This window comes from Macadamia integrifolia, unplaced genomic scaffold, assembly GCF_013358625.1.
Source record: "Macadamia integrifolia cultivar HAES 741 unplaced genomic scaffold, SCU_Mint_v3 scaffold1090, whole genome shotgun sequence".
Classification (NCBI taxonomy): domain Eukaryota; kingdom Viridiplantae; phylum Streptophyta; class Magnoliopsida; order Proteales; family Proteaceae; genus Macadamia; species Macadamia integrifolia.
In genome coordinates, this window is record NW_024868082.1 from 12,655 (window position 1) to 35,391 (window position 22,737).

Genomic DNA, 22,737 nt, shown 5'->3' on the forward strand with positions numbered 1-22,737 from the left:
TTTTTTATTTTTTTTCCCTTTTTTTTTTTTATTTGACCATATTTTCTACCATCCCATTCACGTTTTGATCCGTTTAAAACATGTCCGTACCGAACAATGTTTTTTTGCCGTTCCCGTTTTAACTACCAGAGAGGCAGAGTGTGCCCTTAATAAACGAATTTTAACTCAACCAGAGATTGAAAACACCGAAACTATAAAATAGATCGTCAGACCACCTTCTCTTCTTTCGCTTTTAGATTTCGTTGCCATGGACGAAGAGCAGCGAAAGATCCTCCTCGAATCAGCTTCTCGTTTCCCAAGACCTCAAGGTCTGTAAACCTGAAACCCTTTTTGCTTTTCTCTTGAAATATTACTTCCACATCTGCTCTTACTTGGGTTACGATATACATTTGCCTATAATTTTAATTGCAGGGGTGAAGCTTTCATATGGGACAGCCGGGTTCAGAGCTGAAGCTTCCATATTGTCGTCTGCAGTTTTCAGAGTTGGGATCCTGGCAGCTTTGAGATCACTGAAAACCCAATCGGTTATTGGGTTGATGATCACAGCCTCCCATAATCAAGTCTCCGATAATGGGGTTAAAGTCGCTGACCCAAGTGGTGGCATGCTGACGCAGGAGTGGGAGCCCTTCGCCGACGCCATCGCGAATGCCGTTGATGCTGAAGATCTCGTCCGGGTCAATTTCTGTTTTTTCAGTTGATTTTTTTCTGATCTTGGGAATTGATTTTTCTCTGTTTGATATCTATTTGATTTTTTTTGTTTCGAGGGTTTATATTGTTGGATTTGAAGAAATTATTACTTGTTGCTTTAGGCTGTAGAGTTGATTAATGCCTGAAATATTCGGTTTTCTTTACACTTTTCTTCTTGAAGTTTGGTGGTCTTTGAGAATTCAACTGATGGGCTTCTTGTGGGTTCCTGAGTAGATTTCGGAATTGCTTTTTAAATGGAAAATAATTTTTTTTTTCTTTGGATTTTCAACAGTTGATAACTGATTTTGCGAAGAAGGAGAACATATCATTTGGAGCAAACCAATTGGCACAGGTTCTATTGGGAAGAGATACAAGGCCCAGCGGAGAAGCTCTCCTTGAAGCTGCAAAACAGGTAATGCTTATTTTTTTATTCACCTTGGAACTTTGTATCGTCTCTTTTGAGCTTGCATCACCCTGAAATAACAGTCAGTTAACATTTACTTCGAAAGGGAGTCAATTCCATGGTTGGATCAGTTGCAATCGATATGGGGGTACTCACGAGCCCACAACTCCATTGGATGGTCCGCAGTAGAAACAAGGGCATGAAGGCTTCTGAACTTGATTATTTTGAGCAACTCTTCAACTCTTTTGGGTTAGTTTCAAACAACCCTTCTGCATATGTTAATTTGGTTCAAGTTTTCCTTGTTGAACTCTTTGTCGGTTGCTTAACATGCTTACACTATTCCTGCAGGTATTTAATTGATTTGATCCCCCAGGAAACCATGCTGCAACTAATGGATGACAAGTTGAAAGTGGATGGAGCTAATGGCGTTGGTGGAGAAAAGCTTGAAGAGTTGAAGAAATTGTTGAAGGGCTTGGTGATTCAGGTCCATAATTCCGGCAAGGAAGGAGGTATACTTAATGACAAAGTTGGTGCTGATTATGTGCAGAAGGAGAAGGTCGTTCCACGTGGGTTTGGTCCAATTGAAGTTGGGATAAGGTTAGTTATCTACTTCTGCATTCATTTCCATCAAAGCATGAATTAGACTGGCTAAGTCAAACAAGAATTCTACTGAGTCAGACTAAAGAGGCCAGCTTGGCTTCTGAAACCTTTTGGCACCTGATTTTATCCTCATTTGTTCACCCTATTAAAGTTTCCATTGGAACAAATCACTTTGTAAACTGTCTTACATTAGTCATGGATTCATCTTTTTGCCTGGTAGCTTTAGATGTTAGTGTTTGGTTTCAGTTCACTGTTGCTAAATGCATGGGTGGTTCTAGTGTTTCAGGTGTGCAAGTTTGGATGGAGATGCTGATCGGCTTGTCTATTTCCATGTCTTATCAGAAAGAAACGACAAGATTGATCTTGTTGATGGAGACAAGATATTGTCTTTATTTGCCCTATTTATCAAGGAACAATTAAGTATTCTCAACAAGGAGGAAAATGAAAATGCAAATAATGATCACCCAGTACGGCTGGGTGTAGTTCAGACAGCATATGCTAATGGTGCATCAACAATCTACCTTCAACAGATGGGCTTGGAAGTTGTATTTACTCCTACAGGAGTGAAATACCTGCATGAGAAAGCTGCTGATTATGATATTGGGATTTACTTTGAGGCAAATGGTCATGGAACCATTTTGTTCTCAGAAAATTTTTTATGTTGGTTGGAGGCAAAAAATAGTGAACTTGCTTCCATATCTAAAGGTTTAGCTGATTTTTCCCCTATTAACCTAGCAGTGCTCATCTTGTTGATTAGCATTAGAATTGTTGATCAATTTTGTTTTCTTCTTTTAGGTTCAGAGCAACAAAAGGCTGCACTGAGACTGTCGGCAGTCAGTAAGTTGATCAATCAGGCAGTTGGAGATGCCTTGAGTGGGTTGCTTTTGGTGGAGGCTATCTTACGACACATGGGATGGTCTATACAGAAATGGAGTGAACTATACCAGGATCTGCCAAGTAGGCAGCTTAAGGTCAGTCCCTTAATTAATTTCAAGTTAGTGAACCCAAATTTGATAAATGCATCAACCTACACTGTTTTGTAAAAGTTGTAAATTCTGAGTTGAAATGGATTCTGATTGCATGTTCATATTGAGCAAGTAAGTGAAATGGCAAGGTTAACCCCAATGGGGTAGTCAAGTTGGCAAGGGACCCTTGCCTCAGCAAGCATGTGGTTCTGAGTTCAATTCCTCTTACCTCCTTGGGGCAACTCACACAGTGGTGTTTAGCTCTCTTCACTGTTTTTGGTGAAAGTTGAATGGTTCTCATTCAACCCTGGTATAACCCGGTCCATGCGGTTGTGGGGTCAGTATGGGCCCGCGCAACTAGTCAGGCCGAAGGCCTAGATATCTGTCGTTGGCAAAAAAAAAAAGAGTGAAACGGCAAGGGCATCTTTCTTTATCTGCATTTGAGTGTTGCCATCTGAAACAGAACAATGTACTAATAACAAAATATTTCATGACAGTGGCTGTTTGATCCATATTTTTAGAGTTCAGTGTTGCATGTATTCAGTCAAGCTGTTATTACCATTGGAGATTGAACTTTTAGTGCAATTAGAAGTTCCAAACCAATGTGATGTAGGACCATAATTGCACAAAGCTGCATACTAGGTGGGACTGTAGGAAATTTTCGTTTCATGTTTCATATCTATCTTATTTTTTGTTATTATTATTATTATTATTATTATCTTGGGAGGGGGGAGATGTTGGGTATTGCCTGGTCAGTTTTTCTCTCATACTTAGAAAGTCTTGACAAATTTCTAGCCCATGTATTGAATTAGATTTTTGTAAGTAATTGCTTTAACTTTCCTTTTGGTTTTACCTTTTTTTCACTCCCCTATATTTTGGTGCTGTATTGATTTAAAAAATTTTAATCATGACCTATAAATGTAAATGTGTACTTGGAATGAAATCTTGTAAAAATTGTTTAATTTTGGTTACTAGGAAATCACCTTGGAGAGGCTTACATGCCTATACATCTCTTAGCCTTGACCACACTGAGCAGGTTCCATGTTAATTAGTGTGTACACCAGATTAAGTGTTTGCTTGGTCTGAAATATCAATGAATCAACATGTTTTTTACACTTGCCACAGTTTACGGAACTACATAAATACTACCACCTACCTACTTCAGTGAACCATGGATTTTTTGAGTTTGGAGTTCTAATGTCAAGACTAAAAGTATATCTGTATATGACTACAAAGGTGGCTCTGACTCCTTGAAAATATTTATGCTATTTTAGGCAACTGTTTTGTATAGCTAAGTGTACTCCTTATCTTTTGCAAATTTGTGATCATGCTTTGGAAATTGATGTGTCGATTGGTTTTCTGATAAAATCAGGTAAAAGTTGCAGACAGAACTGCTGTTATTACAACAAATGCAGAAACTGTGGTGGTTAGGCCACCTGGACTTCAGGAATTGATTGATGCTGAAACTGGTACTATTTTTTTAAGGCCTTTTTTTTATGACAGTTGACTCTTTGTTTGTCTGCTCATTTTAATTTCTATATTGGTGTTCACGGTCCGAGAAAGTCGTTTATGTGGCATGGCCATGTTCAACAGAGATCTTGGGATGCATTAGTATCGAGCAGTGATCTGATTCAGATTGAATGACTAAAAGAGCTAGGGGCGGGCCTAAAATGATCTTAGGACAAATAGTGAGGAAAGGTATGCATGGTTTAGGTCTCGACTCAAGTATGACCTTGAATAGAGCTGTTTGGAGGGCAAAGATCTTGACCCCCTTTAGGTGGAATATTGCTAAGTTGTTACGATGTTCTTTTTCTTTTACTATTATTTTTTTTATATTTTCTTTGCTCGGATCCATGTAGCCAACTCATTTAGTTGGGATAAGGCTGCACTTGTTGTTTGTTTCTGTATTGGTGTTCATTGTCCAGAACATGAAGTAGTTCAGGCAATAATTGGAACAACATTGGGCTATGCTGCTCACTGGGCCACTTAAGAAAACAACAGATGCTACCCAGGCCCCGGAGCTATTTACACCCTGCTTGACACACATTGTCATCAATCTGGTCATTGCAGATTTCAGTCACTGTTGGATATATCTCGCTCCACAACCATTTGTCAAATGTGACATATCTTGACCATCTGTTTCATAGTTTTCATCTGAAAATTTGTTTATGTTCTGTTCCAAATGAATAAGACTGCCAAAAAAAGGAAATGCATATACCATGCTCAAATCAGATAGTCAGACATTCTGGTGCAATGTTGGAGCTTCCGGATTGATGACCATGCATGTGTTCATGTGTTTGTAATCCTCTGTTAGAAACAAATGAAGCCTTGATTATGAGTAGTCACATATTTTAAGAACAAATTGCTCAATTTGGCTAATGTTCATGGCAACTTGGACTTAATGTCCCTGGTTAGTCAAGTATTCTAACCTCTTTTTTTATTTGTTTCTTTTTAAATTCAATGCAGCTAAATACTCTAAGGGACGATCATTTATACGGCCCTCAGGGACAGAGGATGTCATACGTGTATATGCCGAGGCATCCACACAAGAAGCAGCAGACAACTTGGCAAAGTCCGTGGTACTACATGTGGATCGCTTCCTAGGCTTTGGCAGCTCCTAAATTATCTCTTCTTGTCTAACTTTTTCCAGAATGAAATCTGTCACTTCCAATACATTTTGGACATTGTTAGCCTAATAAGTTATGGTCATGGGAAATGATTATTCTAATGTTATTTATTTCAATTTGATCTCTCTTGATTTCTTCTTACACTGGTACTGATTACTTGGACTATGGTGTGTGACTACGTTAACGAGTGAGTTAGTCATTTTGATTGCGGCAGTTATGAGGTGAAAGAATGACTCAATTTTTGCAGTTCATAAAGTAGAAGAGATACCGATGTTGTCAAGAGAAATTTAAGGGGTTGAAACAGGTTCTTGCGAAATGTCAGAAATTATGTAATGGAAATACTAATGTCATAGAGGAAAGCATAAATTTCCCATGGCCGGGGATTGTTTGTGGGATCAGTAATCCAGCTGCAAATGTTTAGGGAGTGTCCAGCATTCAACTTCTTTGATTCCTTGTGTTACAGCTTTGTTCCTTGTTGGATTAGCCCTTAGCCCTTGCTTCAGCTCTATCTGCTGTACCTACAAAACCATTGTTGAGCGTGGCTAAATATTGTTATCCGAGATCCTTGTTAATGCCCAGCCCCCCTCCTTGTTTTGGGGGTTGAAACTGCCATTTGTGATGAGGATGTATGAGATGGGTAGGTATTGATGAAAGTTGTTGGGATTTTAGTGGGCACAGGATAGGTGTGGATGTCTTCAGTTCTAAGCCCCAAGGGTCCGGTGGCCCAAATTCTTTTCGTGAAACTGTAGGAGAGTAAGATGTGCCTTTCCATTTCAGATTCCAGATTGCATAGGCAGCATAGACCACTGCTAATTTTTTTTTGGGAGATATGGGATGCCATTATTAAGGATTTTTCCAGAGGAAGAAGGAGAATTTTGAGTGGATTTGATCTTCCAGAAAGAGATGTTGGTAGAAAGATGTGGGTGGTTTGGCTTCTTCACAAGGGAGGATGCAAATGCTTTAGTGGATGGAATTTCTGATTTGGTGAGGGGTGAGAAGTGAAAGTCATTATGACAATTGGTGCTGAGGGGGGGTTTTGGTGATGTTGGGAGTGAATTGAGTTAGAAAAATGGAATGGATGAGGGAGAGATTCCAAGTTCGATTAGGATGAAATTTGAAACTTTGGAGGATGATGGGTGAAATTGAATTGTGGAGAGACTTTCCAAATCACCCACTTTCCAGCAGCTTGTACTCAGGATCAAGGGGAAGATGGATTTTAGGCCACTCCAGAACCAGGAGCAGTTGGACTATTTAGGAAACTGGACATTAGATAGGAGGGGGAGCACATAGAATAGAGTTTTGATGAGAATAGTTCTTCCTACCTGGGAGAGATGGTTACACTTCCAACTTGACAGTCTACATTAACTTGGGAAATGATGAATTGGAGTTGGGTAATTTTCAATTTGGATGGAAAAGATGGGTGCCTAGGTAGGGTGAGTCATGGTCCATTTCCGTTACTTCTAGTAAATTGGATATAGAAAGCTAGAGTTGACTGGGGGTGTTGGGGCCGAAAGAAGACACTACTTTTGGACATATTGATTTTTTGGCCCGAGAGCTCCTCAAAGAAATTGAGGATTCATTTCAGAGTGGAGATATCATTCATGGTAGCTCAACAGAAAAGGAAAATATCATCGGCAAAAAGTAAATGATTTATTTCCGGGGCAGCTCTTGCAATTTTTATGCCTCTGAAGCTATCAAGATCTCTATAGTATTTTATGATTTTAGATAGGCATTCCATAGCTTTGATAAAAATATAACAACTAAGGGGGCAGCCTTGTTGGATATCCGTTGAAGGTTCAAAGTAGTCAAAAGAGCTGCCAGCCATTTTGAAGGGGGGAGTAGTTGAAAGGGGTGCAAATGAGGTCACACCACTGAAACGCATGGAGATTGGAAACTGAAAAACATAGTAATTTCCAGAGCCTAAACTGCTCTTCTTTGGTTGATTTAAATTTTGCATTTGGATACAAGGATGGCATTGTGCTATTCTTGTTCGTGCAACCATGGTTTTTGAGGTATCTAAAACAGCAGTTTCCCCCATACTATTGAAGATATAAAACCAAGATTATGTGTTCTTCAGCTTTACACCATTTCAAATGGATCTTTTTATTTCTGGCATCCATTTGTAAAGACAGACATTATTGATCACAAAGATTTGTTATTTTTTCAAATATCATAAAGTATCTATTATGTCACGTGGACAGATGATATGTTCATTCCTAACGTTGGATAAAAAGGACATGATCTAGATTAACCTTCTATCAAATTTCGTAGCCTAATTCAATCAAATAGCCCGTTTTGCTTTCACATGCATCCCTTATGTTAATGCGTGTAGCAGTACTCTAAACATTACTACGAATGGGAATAAACAGTTTAGATTAATAAAAATATAAAAATAAATGGCTCAACTTTGTTTTGTGATTTTCGAAAAAATCACCTTCCCTTTCTACCCGAATAACTACCCAAAATTCTAGTTTGTATTTATTTTTCACTTCTCATTACTTTCCTTTACTAATGAAAATATCAACTTCACTTCTAATTAATTGCAATGGATGGCATTATTCTTTATTGGAATTATTCTATATTGATTGATAAGATATGTTAACTCAATGTCATGAGATTGATAAGCAGATATGGGTGAATTCAGCAGGCATTGCTAAAATATTGATTCTGCATTTTAATTAGATCCAATCTCTTAGGCTTTCTCCCTCATCGAATGCTTCTCCTTCCATCAAGATTGCTAGGTTTTTAGCTGCTCGGAATTCATCTTGTGCAGCATGTGCACTTGCTTGCTGTTGGATAACAGTCTCGCACCCTCGAAGGATGACCAGAAAGGGCTCAAATAGTAACACAAACTATAACATGGGACACCTTATAATGTCTCAACACTGAAGATGATAAAAAATAAAAAAAGACTCAATATCAAAAGCATTACATGGGACACCTAATGAGTGACAAAAGAGAAAAGGCCTTGGGAAGGGAGGGGAGGGAAAGCCTAGAAGAATATAGGTGGTGGATGAAGCCACAAAGTTTAACAATGGTGAAGGACGACCAGGGACTAGAACCAGCAATCCCAACTGTCATATCACTGGACTAGAAATGACGAATATCAAAACGACTTCAAGTAAAATGTTTAGAATGGTGAAAATTAATACACACAAGGGAGGATCATGACATTTCTGAACCTTGAGTAGGATGAAAAAGAAAGGTTGAATATCAGAATCATTGTAGCACCTAATAAGAAATGGAAAAGAAAGAAAATGGAGACCCTAAAGCATAGAAGAGGTAACTCCAATTTCCAAGATCCATGGGATTGAGAAAATTTTCAAATCCATGGTTTTCCCCTGCTGGATGAGATAAGTTTGCTTTTAAGTTAACTCAAAAAATGAAGAATGACTTCTTATGACTACTATTCTTAGAAAGTGGATCAACGGCCCAATTCAAACCACATTAAGGGAGTAGATCCCTCTGTTCCATTGAAGAAGTTGAGGGCTCATAATTCAGCTACTATGCTTGCAGCACTACCGAACAAAATGCAAACTTGCCATAGATGTGCCATTCTGCACAAGGCTCCCACCACTGCAAGGTCTGGGGAGGGTCATAATGTACACAACTTTATCCCCACTTCTCGAGAGATTGTTTCCCAACTTGGACCCACAACCACTAGGTCGTAATGGAACAACCTTACCATTCTCATTACAAAGTTTAAAAAAGATTCCCATGCCACCACCAGACCAGAATGCACAAAACTACTAGATGATCTGTTGTAGGAGCAAAGAGGATTATAGAACAAAGGAAATGGCCCTTGGGCATGAGAAAAGAAAACCAAATGTCTGGCATGTGCATAGAATAGAAGGCCAGGGAGTAGTAGCAAAAAACCCAGTAAATGGCAGAAGAAAGGAAAGGAAGTTTGAGGCAGGGAAAAACAACATTCATGAATGGCAATAATAACACAGGAATTGGTAGAACCAATGAAAGGCTATCGGACTGGGAATAGGAGCAGCATGGTGACAGAAAATATCAGTAAGGAAAAGGGACAAAGAAGTTGACTGGAAATGTTCAAGAAGCAATATCAGCACATAGGAGATAGCTGAGGAACCATAAGAACATTTGGGTTCTTGACATAGAAGGAGTTTACAGGGAAAATTTTGAGGCCCAGGCATGGTGAAGGGCATTACCCCAGAAGAACAAAGCTTCTCAGATAAGAGAATTCATGATGGCAGCTCTTGACAGGAAACGAGAGGACTCAATATCAAGGCCTAGCCGTCTTAATATATTGTCCACCAGCTATACAACCAAATTTACTTTTAGAATGCTATTCAGTTATTAAGTTTGTCAGGAATTCTTGACCCGTTTTGAAAAATGACCCGCTCAAACATATTTTGGTGGTGACCTGAACGAGAATTTCTCTGAGATTTGTGATGGAAGGTGTTTGACCCAATAGGCTGCGACCCAATGGATCGACCTGTGACTTGGAGGAGCATATAATGTACTATCATCTTGTTAAGCAAGCAATCGTAATTTGGGGTTTTTCGAGCTAGGGTTTCAGAGCAAGTTTTTTCGTCGCTGTTTGGGTGTAATTTCTCTTCTACATAGTAAAATTTCTTCTTCACCCAAGGACATAGCACACCACATCGATGTGTGAACCTCGTTAAATCTCTATGTGATGCAGATCTGTCTTGGTTCATTTTCGTATTTGTTGGTGTTTACTATAACATTAATAATTCACACATGCATTCAGATCTCTTAAATTACAACATTGCAACCAATTCCAGAATACACAGTGGAACTCACACGACACCATACATAGATAAGTATAGTCTAGAAATCAGATTTTTTTTTTTTTGGATAAATTGGCACAGAAAGATTTATTGACACTTCTTCCCAAATGATAAACCAGGTTAAATTTATGAATCAATAATTTGTTTATGTCCTGGTGAATACCAAGTGTTTTATCCCTACTGCAAGTTCTTCTTTTCAGTCATGTAAGACGATATGACCACCAGATAGAAGCATGGAATGGAGTTGTAGGCATTGCAATGAATAAACTGTATAGGTTCATTAAAGATAATGGATCCATTTTGTATCATATCTATACTCTTAAAGCTCTTGAAGCATGGAATTACAAACATTTTCAGAAATAAATCCAACAAATACTAAATTGAAGAATCACGTTTTGCTACTTTGAATTTGGTATCAAACATTAATGCAAAATCATTTTTATTACAAAATTCTCACGAAAAAAAAATGTGTTTCTCCTCAAGATTTGACATGGAAAAAAAAAAAGCATGACAGTTCTTCACCCGACACTATTTCCTCTGCAATGAACTTGAAATCATAATCAAGGTCCATAACTATTCTACAACAAATGCAGAAGAAGAGAGAGCAGAAAAGCAAAATCCTTTTGGTGAGTGAGAAAATGATTCACCTCATTAATACCATAGAAAAAGAAAACTGTGAATGAATTCCCAATTTTCGAAGCATTGTTATAACTATGCATTAGCTTTGAGATAAGGAAATCCCTTTTCAACTCAGTGAAACCTTTTTATGCAAGAAGCTTTCGATTTACCTGAAATCAAATGCAATCTTCTCCTATCTCATGGGAACATCTGTTTGGAAATGTATTCAGAGCATTAAAAGCAGCAAAATCTTCATACAAGCTTCAATTCAAATCACTGCTGTTTTATTCGTCAACCTCAACACTACCAATCGACCCAACTGGAGATTGGAGCTATATATTACTTTCATCGATCTGTGTGGAAATTTGATAGTTTCAGTTATTGTAAAGTAGAATTCCACGCATAGATGAAGACCAAGACTGTTACGCCAAGTCCACTATGGTTACGAGGCAGAAAAGCTTTTCAATGTTGAATATGGCAGGGGCCGCGCGAACGCGTACCCCCTCTACCACAAATTATGACGTACACTCTCCCACTTGGGGAGATGTTAAGCGGGCACCCCTCCCAAGTGCAATGGAGGTCACCAACCTAGGCAATGGGCCTTCTGGATCACCCATAAACCCCGTCCAGGTAAGTATGTTCTATATCTCTTGCTTTCCCTTATTATAGGCTTCTCTCCTTAATCTCGTTTTCTAGCTGACCGATGTGGGACTAAAGACATATTGTAATAACTCAGTGGTGTGTGGTCTCTGTTCTACTGATAAGCCAGAGTAATTGAAGCATCAGATTTTGGTTGGAGCTCTGTTATGCGTTCTATTTTGAGCTGTGATATCATGGATGTGGGAATCTAATGGATAGTGTGATTATTCAGGGAAATCATATTTAAGTCCAAAAAATAAAGTCGAAGAGTTCAGGAGGTGTGTTGGATGATGATAATTGAGCTTCGTTTTCATGATCTCGAAAAAGGAGGGGGAAGGGAAGCACTCAAACACAACGATAACGATTTCGCGAGGTCAGGGATTATGGTCGCTATTTGGGCCTTCACATTAGAAGGGCCTCTCTTTCCAATCTATTACTGATAAGATTCAAACGAAGCTTGTTTCTTGGAAAGAGTCTTCTGATGTGAGAATCTGATGGATAAATCATATTTTGAGTCCAAAGAATAAAGGATAATGTAAGCTCGCTTCCGCCCAAGGGAGAGTCAGACACACGAAAGAAAGAAGCAAGGACCTGACTATATACGGTTAGACAAAGTTTAGACTTTAGGTAGTGTATTGGATAATAATAATTGAGCTTTACTTTCAGGGATCTCAAGGGCAAGGAAGCAGTCGAACACAACACTTCAGATGGTGCGTTGGATGGAATAGGACCTTGTTTTAACTAGGTTCCGCTCCTTCGGCCCTTATCGAATCAGGATTAGATTGGATCAGAATCAATCCATAAAACCCTAGAATTGAAACCTCACATCTGAAATTCCACCGATCCAGATTCGATCTTCAAGTGAAACTAGCTGACTCAATTACCAGCATGGATTTAGTTGATCCCATCCAGATCGATATCGGAGAGGTTCAGTGGGTATGATCACTTTTGCCCCTTGCTTTTCAGAAAAGTACAATTTAGGTTTTAGTGTTTACTTTTGCCCGTTGTTTTCCAGAAAAATTACGTTTCAACATGAGTGGCACCTTCTTAATGAGCTGCAAGCAATTCCTCATTATCTCATAGAAGAAAGATGCCATCTTCATGAAAAATAAGTCATTGCAGATTTGAAGCCATCTTCATGAAAAACAAGTCATATTTGAAGCGCAATATAGACTAAGAAGAGAAGATGTGGAAGCAAAAATCAAGAGTTAATTGGATTGTTAATGGTGAAGAAGATGTGGAAGCAAAAAATCAAGATTTTTTTTTTTTTGGTAGAACAAAAAAAAAATCAAAAGTTAGGTGGATTGTTAATGGTGATTCCAACACTCATGCAATAGACTGTTTCCTGAAACGATACAGATTACCGGGATCGAATCCAAACCACGATCACCAGTAGCTACAGGACATGATCTGTTGACTCAAAAACACAGCCTCAAAGAAAAGCAAGCACCACTTTTCTGTATGCCCTGGCCTCCTCGTCGGATTAAGATAACGACTAAAGAACCTTTCACTTGTATTGGTAGGGGTGCGCCAGGCCCTTGCAGTACTGCAACGCATGGGCGACGCTTGAGGACCCCAGTAGCAAGCTACTGTGGTGGGACCTCCCCCAAGAAAAATTAATTTAATATCATGTGGGTCGATGACCCACGTATCAGATATTAAACTGATAAGAACAGATACTACACTTGATCTTAGCCAAAAGGCCGAGAAAGGTATGCTTTGATATGAGTTTCTGCTTTTATTTTATAGATGTTTCTTGCCATCCCTCATTCCTATCTAGTCGATGTGGGATTAAAACAGTATATTTACTTACACCTATTTATGCATTCTCTTGCAAGTGACTATTATGCGCCCTGTGCCTCCATCTGATGCCCCCAACCCCAAGACATGGTTTGCTTGTTCTCTATGTTCTACTGTATCATTCACTGTAGTCTGAATTCATCAAGCAATACTTCCTCACAGAATAATTGGTGTTGCAAACTTATTGATGGACTGAGGCTCATCATGTCTTGTCTTCTCTTGGATCATCGCCAGGCGGGTCAAACCCATGCGGACTGTTGGAGTAAGTCCAACCAATGCAACCACTGCCTTGAGCCATTTCCCATGAAAGAATGATGCGGTCTCTATCAGTGCAAAGAGTGTGTGCATTCTGTATGGAATGAGTGACTATCCCCTTATCTGGACCCTTTCGAATGGATGTAAGCATTAGTCAACAATACAAGGGGAGAAAAGGACTACTCATCAAAGAATTGTGCTATTGACAACCCATTTTTCGTCTCTGAAACTCTACATCTACCTTGTATCAATTGCACTTCCCTTTATCCACTAGTTAAAATCATCCAGTCGTAAGTGTAAATTTTTCCCAATTCATTTTTATCTTCAAAAATCTGATTACCCATCTAGGCATCTCCCAATTATTGTTTCCAGTGGTAGTTACATAGATTTTGGGATTGCAGGATGCTTACAAGAAGTGCACGTATGGGGCTTCAGAAATGGGGTACAAAGAGCTAAACATAGAGACAGATATTGGAGATTTTAGTAGTTAGTTTGATTGGCGGCATCCTCCTTGGTGGACTTGGGAGATACTTCCTATCTTAATTAGAATTACCAATATCATGTCAAGGTTTGAGGCTGTAAATATTCATATGAAACAACTACGACATCTTTCTCTAGTTTATAAACTATTGGTACCAGCAGGAAATACCCATATGAAAGACAGTGTTACTCCATATGTTAATTCTGTAGTTTTAAGTTAATATCATTTCATTTCTAGATTGCATATAAAAAGAAACAGTTAATTACTAAATAAAGCAGTCTCCTCAATGATTAGCTAGCTACTTTTTGTATTACAGAGGAAGTGTTAGGACTGAAGCTGTCTGGGGTGTGCTAAGTGGAAACACACATTGGTAATGTAAGGTGAAGAAACTTATGAAGCCAGTTTTTGTTCTCAAAATAAACAAGTTCAATTGAAGAATCCGAATTAATGACTGTAGAATAACTTATAGGACAGATGGAATGTACTTCATATGACCACAAAGCAACTTTAAGTATGCATCTTTGAATATACAGAAGAACCTTCCATATGGTCCTGGATATACCCAAATACTGCAGAACTCCTTGACCTCAACTGTGATTGTTGAGAAGAAATAAAACCACGGCAAGCCACAGTTATATTGGAACACACAAAACACCAGCTTGTTTAATAAGTTCATAGAAGCTGGCTTTCTGTAATTTCACATTGCTCAAAATAATGACATTCTTCTTCATTGACATTTGATGAGATTCACTGAAATTGTTAAAGTCAGTACATGTGAAAAACAAATCAGGCCTCCCATCATGAATCCTATACCTTAAACCTTTGAAAATGCATTCACGTTTTCCATCACAAGGAAAATGCCGTGATTTCTTTGCTGCTGTAAATACAGCATGTCCTCTTAATCCACAATGATGATATTCAAATTATATTTCAGGCTGAACTTGATGCTGATATACGTCAATGTCAGTTCATTGGGGCTTTCTGCGACATTTTGATTGTACTGATTCTTTTAGTAAAAGCAAATGCATACACTTTTGAGCTAAATTATGTGCAGAGCTGTGCACATAATGATATTTGATAGCCTGATTTAAGCATAGTACTCAAGCTAAAAGTCAGGAGGACTCAGGACTCAGGACTCACTACTGGATTTACGCCTCTAGGACCTGAACAAGAAGCGAACCAGACCATGTATGTGATCCAAAAGAATTGAACTCAACACCTCTTAATGGTGAAGTGTTGATCATTGCCAACTGAACTACCCCCTTGGGTTATCTGGTGAACTTATTTCAAGCGTAAGTGCGGCACATCAAACGACAGCTTTCACCCATTACTCCTCTTCCATTTACAATTCTATTTAAGGTATCCTGCTGTGCTCCAAGTGAAATTAAATTTTTGAACCTCCTCTGGCATATATAATGTAAACATAAGAAATATGAATAATGCTACAAAAGGGAATTTGAAGTTCCATTAGAACAGAACTACTTACCTGACCTTGAGTCCAGCCACCGGATGTCTGTCTTAATACAGGTATCAGGCATCAGATCTTGTCTACAAGATACTACAACCTAGGGAGAAATAGTAAATGGATGGTGTCACTTGTCCAAACCACAGCTTTTTGAATCCTACTGCCCCTGCACCTTCTTTCCTTATTCCTTCCACCACCACCATCTTACTTTCTGCTGACCCCCCCCCTTCTCTAGGTACTCACTTGGCCTACTTGTAGCTGGTAATGTAGTACCCCTATGGCCTCTGTGCCTTCTTGCCTCTACTTATTCCATTATTTGAGGAACTGAACTGGCTTTTAATACATTATTTTATTCATCAATTTTCACAAATTAACAGCTCTGGTACCTTGATTCTAGTTCTCAATTTACCATCTTTCCTCCCAGCAATGCATGTGGATTCTGGAGAAGAACCAACAGAATTCCATATGACATCATCTGTTTGAAAGATAAATGAAGGGAAGGCAATTGAAAATAAAAAGAAAAGGGAAACTTTTGTAGCCATTACAAGAAATGATTGTTTAACTAAATGACTTCTTCAATTATGGTAATTATATTTTACTAATTTTTTTAATGAATTTCCTTGTATTGGAACAGGAAAAATAAATAATCCACTTGAAAATCTGTTTACACCTTCACCATTACATCATTTTCCAATTTCTTAAACTAGTTTCACTTTCCTTCATTTCCCTCATCTTGCGACCAGACGGAGTCTGTGGGAGAACTTGTGATTGGCTTCCTATGCAACCTGTGTGCATCAGCAAACTACTCTGCTCCTATGCTTCGTGCTGGTCTCCAGTCATAAAGTTCAGGAAGGACATCTTTTTTGTAGTCCAAAATGCGAACTTCTCCCTGATCGAAGGCCTTCTCCTTCCACCAAGATTGCAGGTTTTAGCTGCTTGGAATTTTTCTGGTGTAGCTTGCTTCTTGTGATTGGATAAGTCTCGCACCCTCAAGAATGACCAGAAAATAATCAAATGGTAAACACAAACTATTTATTGAAGAATCAAAGAAATGGTTATAAGAAAGCTACGTAGGGTGGATGGTGAAGAATCAGAGGAACCAGTTAGTGATAAGATCGTGAATTTCTTAACACCTGACGATTATAAAGGGAAAGACTGAATATCATAATCATTATGGAACACCTAATGAATGGCAGAAGAGAAGAGAGGTTGCGGAAAGCCTAGAAGAATATAGGAGGGGGCTCAAGCCACAAACTATAACAATGGCGAATGACAACGAGGGATTAGAACCAGAAATCCCAATGGTCCTATCATTGGACTAGAATGAATAATATCAAAAATGACCTAAAAAAAATGTTTAGAATGGTGAAAAAATAATACAAGCTAGTCAGTGAGGATCATGAAATTCTTTTAACGAATGATAAAAAAGAAAGGCTGAATATCAGAATCATTGTAGCACCTAACGGGAGACAGAAAATAAAGAAAAAGAAAAGCCTATAAGCATATAAGAGGTAGCTCAAATTGCCAAAGATCCAGGGGTGTTGAGTAGATCCATGGTTTCCCCTACTGGACGAGGTGGGCTTGCTTTTAAATTCCTCACAATATAAACAACTAATCTATCATGATTCCTAGTCTTGGAAAGTGGATCAATAACCTAATTTAAACCACAGAATAGAGTTGTTGATCCCTACGTTCCATTAAAGAAGTTGAAGGTTCATAGTTCTGTGATTATGTTTGAAGCACCACCTTAAGAAATCCAAACCTACCACAGATATGCCATTCCCCCAGCCTCCACCAGGCCAGAAACACAAAGCTGAATGATCTGATGTACTAGCAAACAGGATGATAGAAAAAAGGAAAGAATGTTTGAGGCAGGGAAAACGAGTCATGATAGGCTAGAATAACGGAAGGAGTTGTAGAACCAATAAAAAGGATATGGAAGTGGGAAACAGTGACAACATGGTGAAAGGAACATCAGTAAGGAAAAGGGGCAAAGAGGTTAACTTCCAATGTACAAGAAGCAAGATTAGAAAATGGAGATAGTTTAGGAACCAAAAGAACATTTGGGTTCTCGACATACAAGGAGCTTACAGGGAAAAAGTTGAGGCTCAGGAAGAAGAAAACTTTCTCAGATGAGAATTCATTATGGCAGCTATAGAATGCAAACAAGGGGATTCAATAGCAAGGTCCCAGCCTTCTGCAACCAAATTTACTATTAGCATGATATTCAGTAATTCCAACATACATTCAAAACAACAACAACAACAACAACAACTCAGCCTTATCCCAACAAAATGGGGTCGGCCAGATTGATCCTTCCCCTCCAATCAGATCTATTCGAGGTCATACTTAGGACAAGACCTAAACTATACATGTCTTGGTTCACTTGCACACATACATTCAAATGTCTCTTAAATTACAACATTGCAACCCAACAACAACAACAACAAAGCCTTTCCCAACTCAATGGAGTCGGCTACATGGATCCAAGCAAGGACAAGGGAAAGGAAAAGGAAAAATAAATGTGAAAGTAAACAGATCACAAACTAATAACGAAGTAGAACACAACTATATGGGGTCTACTACCAGGACCCTGGCTCTCCAATATGCTCTATTCAACACCACACTTGGGGCAAGGCCTTTGCATGTCTTTCCTCACCACTTCTCCTATAGTCATTCTTTGCCTACCCCTAGTTCTTTTATATTCCTCTATTTGAATCAAATCACTCCTCCTTACTAGTGCATCTGATACCTTCGTTGAACATGGCCATACCATCTCAAGCGACTTTCCCAGAGCTTATCATCGATTGGGGCAACCCCCAATCCCACTATAATGCTTTCATTCCTTACCTTATCCTTCCTAGTTTTTCTGCACATATGTCGTTTCTCAACTGCCCAATGTTCCACCCTATATATCATAGCCGGGCGTGCAACTAACTTACAGAATTTTCCCTTAAGTTTGACAAGGACACGTCGATAGCATAGAACTTGAGACGCACTTCTCCACTTCGTCCATCCGACTTTAATTCTATGTGCCACATCATCCGCTATATCGTCTTCCTTATTTATGATATATTACAAATATCTAAAAAAATCACTTTGCGGTATCTCTCTCCCCTCCGTAATCACCATGTCGATATCTATCGTAGTGTGGCTAAAGTTACACATGACATACTCTGTCTTTGTTCTACTTATCTTAGAGCCTCTTGATTCCAACGTTGATCTCCATCACTCCAATATAGCATTGAGCCATGTTTTTGTGTCATCCAATAGTACAATATCATCAGCAAATAACATACGTCAAGGAACCTCACCTTGAATGTTCTTTGTCAACTCATCCATTACAAGCACAAACAAGTAAGCGCTTAAAATTGATCCTTGATGACGCCCAATAGTTGAGAACTCACTCCCTTGACCGCCCTTGGTTCTCACACTAGTCACCACATCATCATACATATCTTTAAAAAAGAGATATGGGGTTTAGTGTGGAGTGAGGTGCTCTTCTTTTACCTTTCCCAGGACATGTTGTAATTTAAAGTTGGGCGAAGGTTTATAAGGATATTATGGACCAGTTGGGCCTGCCGGCACCTAGCTAAGATGCTAACTTCTGTTATCGGATCTTTGGCAGCATGTAGTATGATTGTCTGATCTACGACCACCCTGTGGCCGAGCTGATCTAAGACCACCCTTGCCTCGGAGCTATTCCCACTTCAATCATGATGACAAGAAATTAACATTGATCATGGACCAAAAATTCCAGCATACGCAATGGAACCCATTTGATACCATACATAGATAATTAGTCTAGAAATAAGAATCTTTTTTATTTTGATTTATTGGCACAGAATTCAGATTTATTGACACTTCTTCCCAGATGATAACTGTTTTAAATTTATAAACCTCTTCAATAATCCGTTTAGTTTCTGATGCATACAGTGTTTCTTCATCCCAATATCTTTCTACCTCCTCAGGAAGTTTTTTTTTTTTTTTTTTTTTCCCTACTTTAGGAAGTTTTTCCTTTCAGTTACATAAAAATATGTGACCACCAGATACAAGCATGGAATGCTGAGTTGTTAACATTGCAAAGAAGAAACTGTATTGGATCATTTAATTTAATGGACCCATTTTGTATCCATCTCTGACCTCTTAAAGCATGGAAGTACAAACATTTGGAGAAATAAATCCTCTGTTTCTTGAATTTGAGATCAATCATGGATTCCAAATCAGTTTTATTACAAAAATCTCAAGAAAGAGCACAATGTGTTTCTCTTCAACATTTTTGATACGAGAACTAAGTCCTGAAATCATAATCCAGGCCCATAGTATTCAAAAATAACAGAGAGAAGAAATACAGAATCTATAACAAAAATTATTCAGTGACATCAAAGTCTGACATATTTGGTCAGTGACAAAAAAAATTTGATACAGCACCTTCACTCATTAATATAGCAGAAAAAGGAATGAAACTGGCAGCTAATTCTGCAATTTTCTTAAGGCTTTGTTATAACTATTTATTAGTTTTTACCCGGAACAGGAAATGCCTTAAGAGAAACATTAAGAAGAGCTTCCGACGGCAGTTGCTGGTGAGTCTTTGGCTATGAATGGGAGGTGCACTCCAAACTTGTCCCGTCTAAGCTTATGTAGATAGCTAATTAATATAAAGTTTCAACTTTCAAAATAGCAGGGGCCGCGCGAACGCGTACCCCCTCTAGCACAAATTATGATGTACACTCTCCCACTTGGGGAGATGTTAGGCAGGCACCCCTCCTAACTGCAATGGAGGTCACCCACCTAGGCAATGGGCCTTCTTGATCACCCATAAACCCCGTCCAGGTAAGTATGTTTTAAATGAACTGCTTTCCTTTATTTATAGACTTCTCACCCTAATCTAGTTCTTTAGCTTACCGATGTGGAACTAAAAAAGCATATCTCGTGATACCTCTCTGGTGTGGCCTCTGTTCCACCTATAAACCAGAGTAATTAAAGCATCAGATTTTGTTGGTTTCACTGTTTTAGTTGCACATCAGCTTCATGCACTGTTTTTCGTTCTATCTTTGGGGCTATGGTATCTTAATGTGGGAACCCAACGGTTTATGAATTGGGATAGAGTTTGCCATGTGCAACCTCTATATATGTTAGGGTAATCATTTTTTTTTTGGCTTTTTTCTGGTAAGGTGTTAGGGTAATCATATCCGAGTCCAAACAAAAAGGGTAACCTGGTTCAACATGTACAGACAAAGCTTCAAAAATCAGAATTGGATCAATCGAATTGAAGCTGATTTGGATTGGAATTGATCATGATGGATCTCAATTCTAGTCGTTATGGGGAGGTCAGTTTTAGGATTTGATTTTCAGAACGGCCAATTCTAGGGACGAACCAGATGCTACCAGGAATCGGTCAATTCTAGGGTTTTTGGAACTAGATCACTGGATTTGATTTTCAGAACTGTGGGCCAATTCTAAGGACCAACTAGAGGCTAACAGGAATCTAACAAGGGGGTAAGGGTGTTAATCGATTCGGTTTCAATGTATACAGTGCGGTTCAATTTGGTTCACATTTATTTAGCTAAAACCAAAACCGCATCATTTACTAAATGGTTGTACTTTCTGAAACCGCAACCGTTTAGTAAACGTTTTGGTTCCACGGTCTTTAAATGGTGTCGGTTTCATGATTTTAAATGGTTTGATCATGGTTTATTCTATACGGTTTCTAAACAGTTAGCAATCGGTTTGCTAGATTATTCGTATGCTTACTAAAATTTGCTTTTGTTGATAAATGTTTCAATCTTTTATCAAATTAAATGAGGCATGGAACAATTAAAGATTTAACTACATAACTACATAATATGAGTAAATTATTGAATAGACTGTTGGACAGCCTTTATGATCCTTAATTCTTCCATAAATTAAATCATTATGTTTTGTCAAAATAACCAAATATTAAATCTTTATACGGGTTAATCGAATCAGTTTTGACGGTTTAAATAGTTTGATTCGACTCGTTTAACTAATCGATCTTAAACTTAAAATCACATTTAACTAATCAATCTTAACTTAAAACCAAAACCAAACCATTTACTAAACAATTCTATGATTCAAAAAAAAAAAGAGCATGCCAAAGAATACAAACTCTGCCCAGTCGTGGGCTCGTGGCCAGGCATCCAACTAGGATGGGCATGGGATAGGGACATAATTTTAGCTTGTTATTGGTGGGGTGCGCCAGGCCCTTGCAGTAGTGCAAGGCATGGGCAACGCTTGAGGACGCCGGCAGCAAGCTACCGTAGTGGCCCTCCCCCTAAAAAAATTAATTTAATATCATGTGAGTCGATGACCCACGTATCAGATATTAAACTGATAAGAACAGATACTACACTTGATCTTAGCCAAAAGGCCGAGAAAGGTATGCTTTCGATTGAGTCACTGTTTTAGTTTTATGGAATGCGTTGCTCATCCTTTTTTATCTTTAGACGATGTGGGACTATATTCATTACATTATTTTGGTTGCTGAAGCATTTTTTTAATACAACATTATCGTATATTTTATTCTTCTCTGTCACTCACTCGAATCTGAATTTCTCAAGCATAGTTTTTTTTCCCATAAGGTTTAGACTTGTGAAGTACTTGATGTTAAGATAACCATATGGGTCAAACTCATCTGAACTGCAAGTCTGCAAGATTCCCCTTTGGATTATGCTATTTTAACATATCATCTTCCCTAAAAAAAATGATTCTTTGTGGTTTGGCAAGATTACTTATGTACACAATGAGAAAAAGATGAGATCTGTTATACCATTAGTGGAGAATAGGATTACAGTTGTAAGAAATAGAACATAGACAATGGGTATAAAACTTGATAGGTACGGAAAAATAATGAAGAAAACTATGACTCTTTAAACTTGAAATTCTGAAATGATGATAGAAGTCCTTCAAATTATATAGAATTGAGTCGTATAGGTATACTCTTCCTAAGGTATTTGAACATCCTATATATGTGTACAGCCGGATTGATCATACATCCTCATCTCCAAGATAAAATAACTCTCCAACCACTTAAGGTGCACTTTGGTATTTGAACGTCCTTTATATGTGTACAACTGGATTGATCATACATCATCACCATAAAATAACTCTCCAACCACTTAAGGTACACTTTGATGTTCCTAGGTTGACGCTAAGGGAGGGGAATTAGTGGTTCCAAAAATTTTCTTGCAGTCTGCAATTGACAACCCAATAACAAAACTTCCACTTTACAAATTCCAGAATGGCCAAAGCAATTCCGTAATTACCAATCACATAAACAACGACACCTCCATCTCACGCCATAATGTGTTGGGTCTATCAGACAATGTCCCACCACTCTGCACATCACGCACTTCAAATATATGTTAAAAATAAATGCGAGACAATAACATAAGATAT

At 38.4% G+C, this 22,737-nt stretch overlaps 1 protein-coding gene and 4 non-coding genes across 5 annotated transcripts; 1 reads left to right on the forward strand and 4 right to left on the reverse strand.

The window, feature by feature from the left end:
• The first annotated feature begins 163 nt into the window (after positions 1–163).
• Positions 164–5,398, forward strand: LOC122062693 (phosphoacetylglucosamine mutase). The gene is made up of 9 exons (XM_042626336.1): positions 164–308; positions 412–674; positions 980–1,099; positions 1,197–1,339; positions 1,439–1,687; positions 1,977–2,395; positions 2,486–2,661; positions 4,028–4,124; positions 5,122–5,398. Exons 1-9 carry the CDS (start codon positions 248–250, stop codon positions 5,274–5,276), a joined length of 1,683 nt encoding a protein of 560 aa, XP_042482270.1. The 5' UTR covers positions 164–247; the 3' UTR covers positions 5,277–5,398.
• Positions 5,399–11,155: 5,757 nt separating this feature from the next.
• On the reverse strand, positions 11,156–11,316 carry LOC122062699. The gene has a single exon (XR_006135058.1). It is a non-coding gene; the product is annotated as a U1 spliceosomal RNA (small nuclear RNA).
• A 1,521-nt stretch (positions 11,317–12,837) lies between these two features.
• On the reverse strand, positions 12,838–13,033 carry LOC122062704. Its single transcript, XR_006135062.1, has one exon. It is a non-coding gene; the product is annotated as a U2 spliceosomal RNA (small nuclear RNA).
• Positions 13,034–19,998: 6,965 nt separating this feature from the next.
• LOC122062702 lies at positions 19,999–20,159 on the reverse strand. The gene has a single exon (XR_006135061.1). It is a non-coding gene; the product is annotated as a U1 spliceosomal RNA (small nuclear RNA).
• A 1,368-nt stretch (positions 20,160–21,527) lies between these two features.
• On the reverse strand, positions 21,528–21,722 carry LOC122062705. Its single transcript, XR_006135063.1, has one exon. It is a non-coding gene; the product is annotated as a U2 spliceosomal RNA (small nuclear RNA).
• Between the last annotated feature and the right edge of the window lie 1,015 nt (positions 21,723–22,737).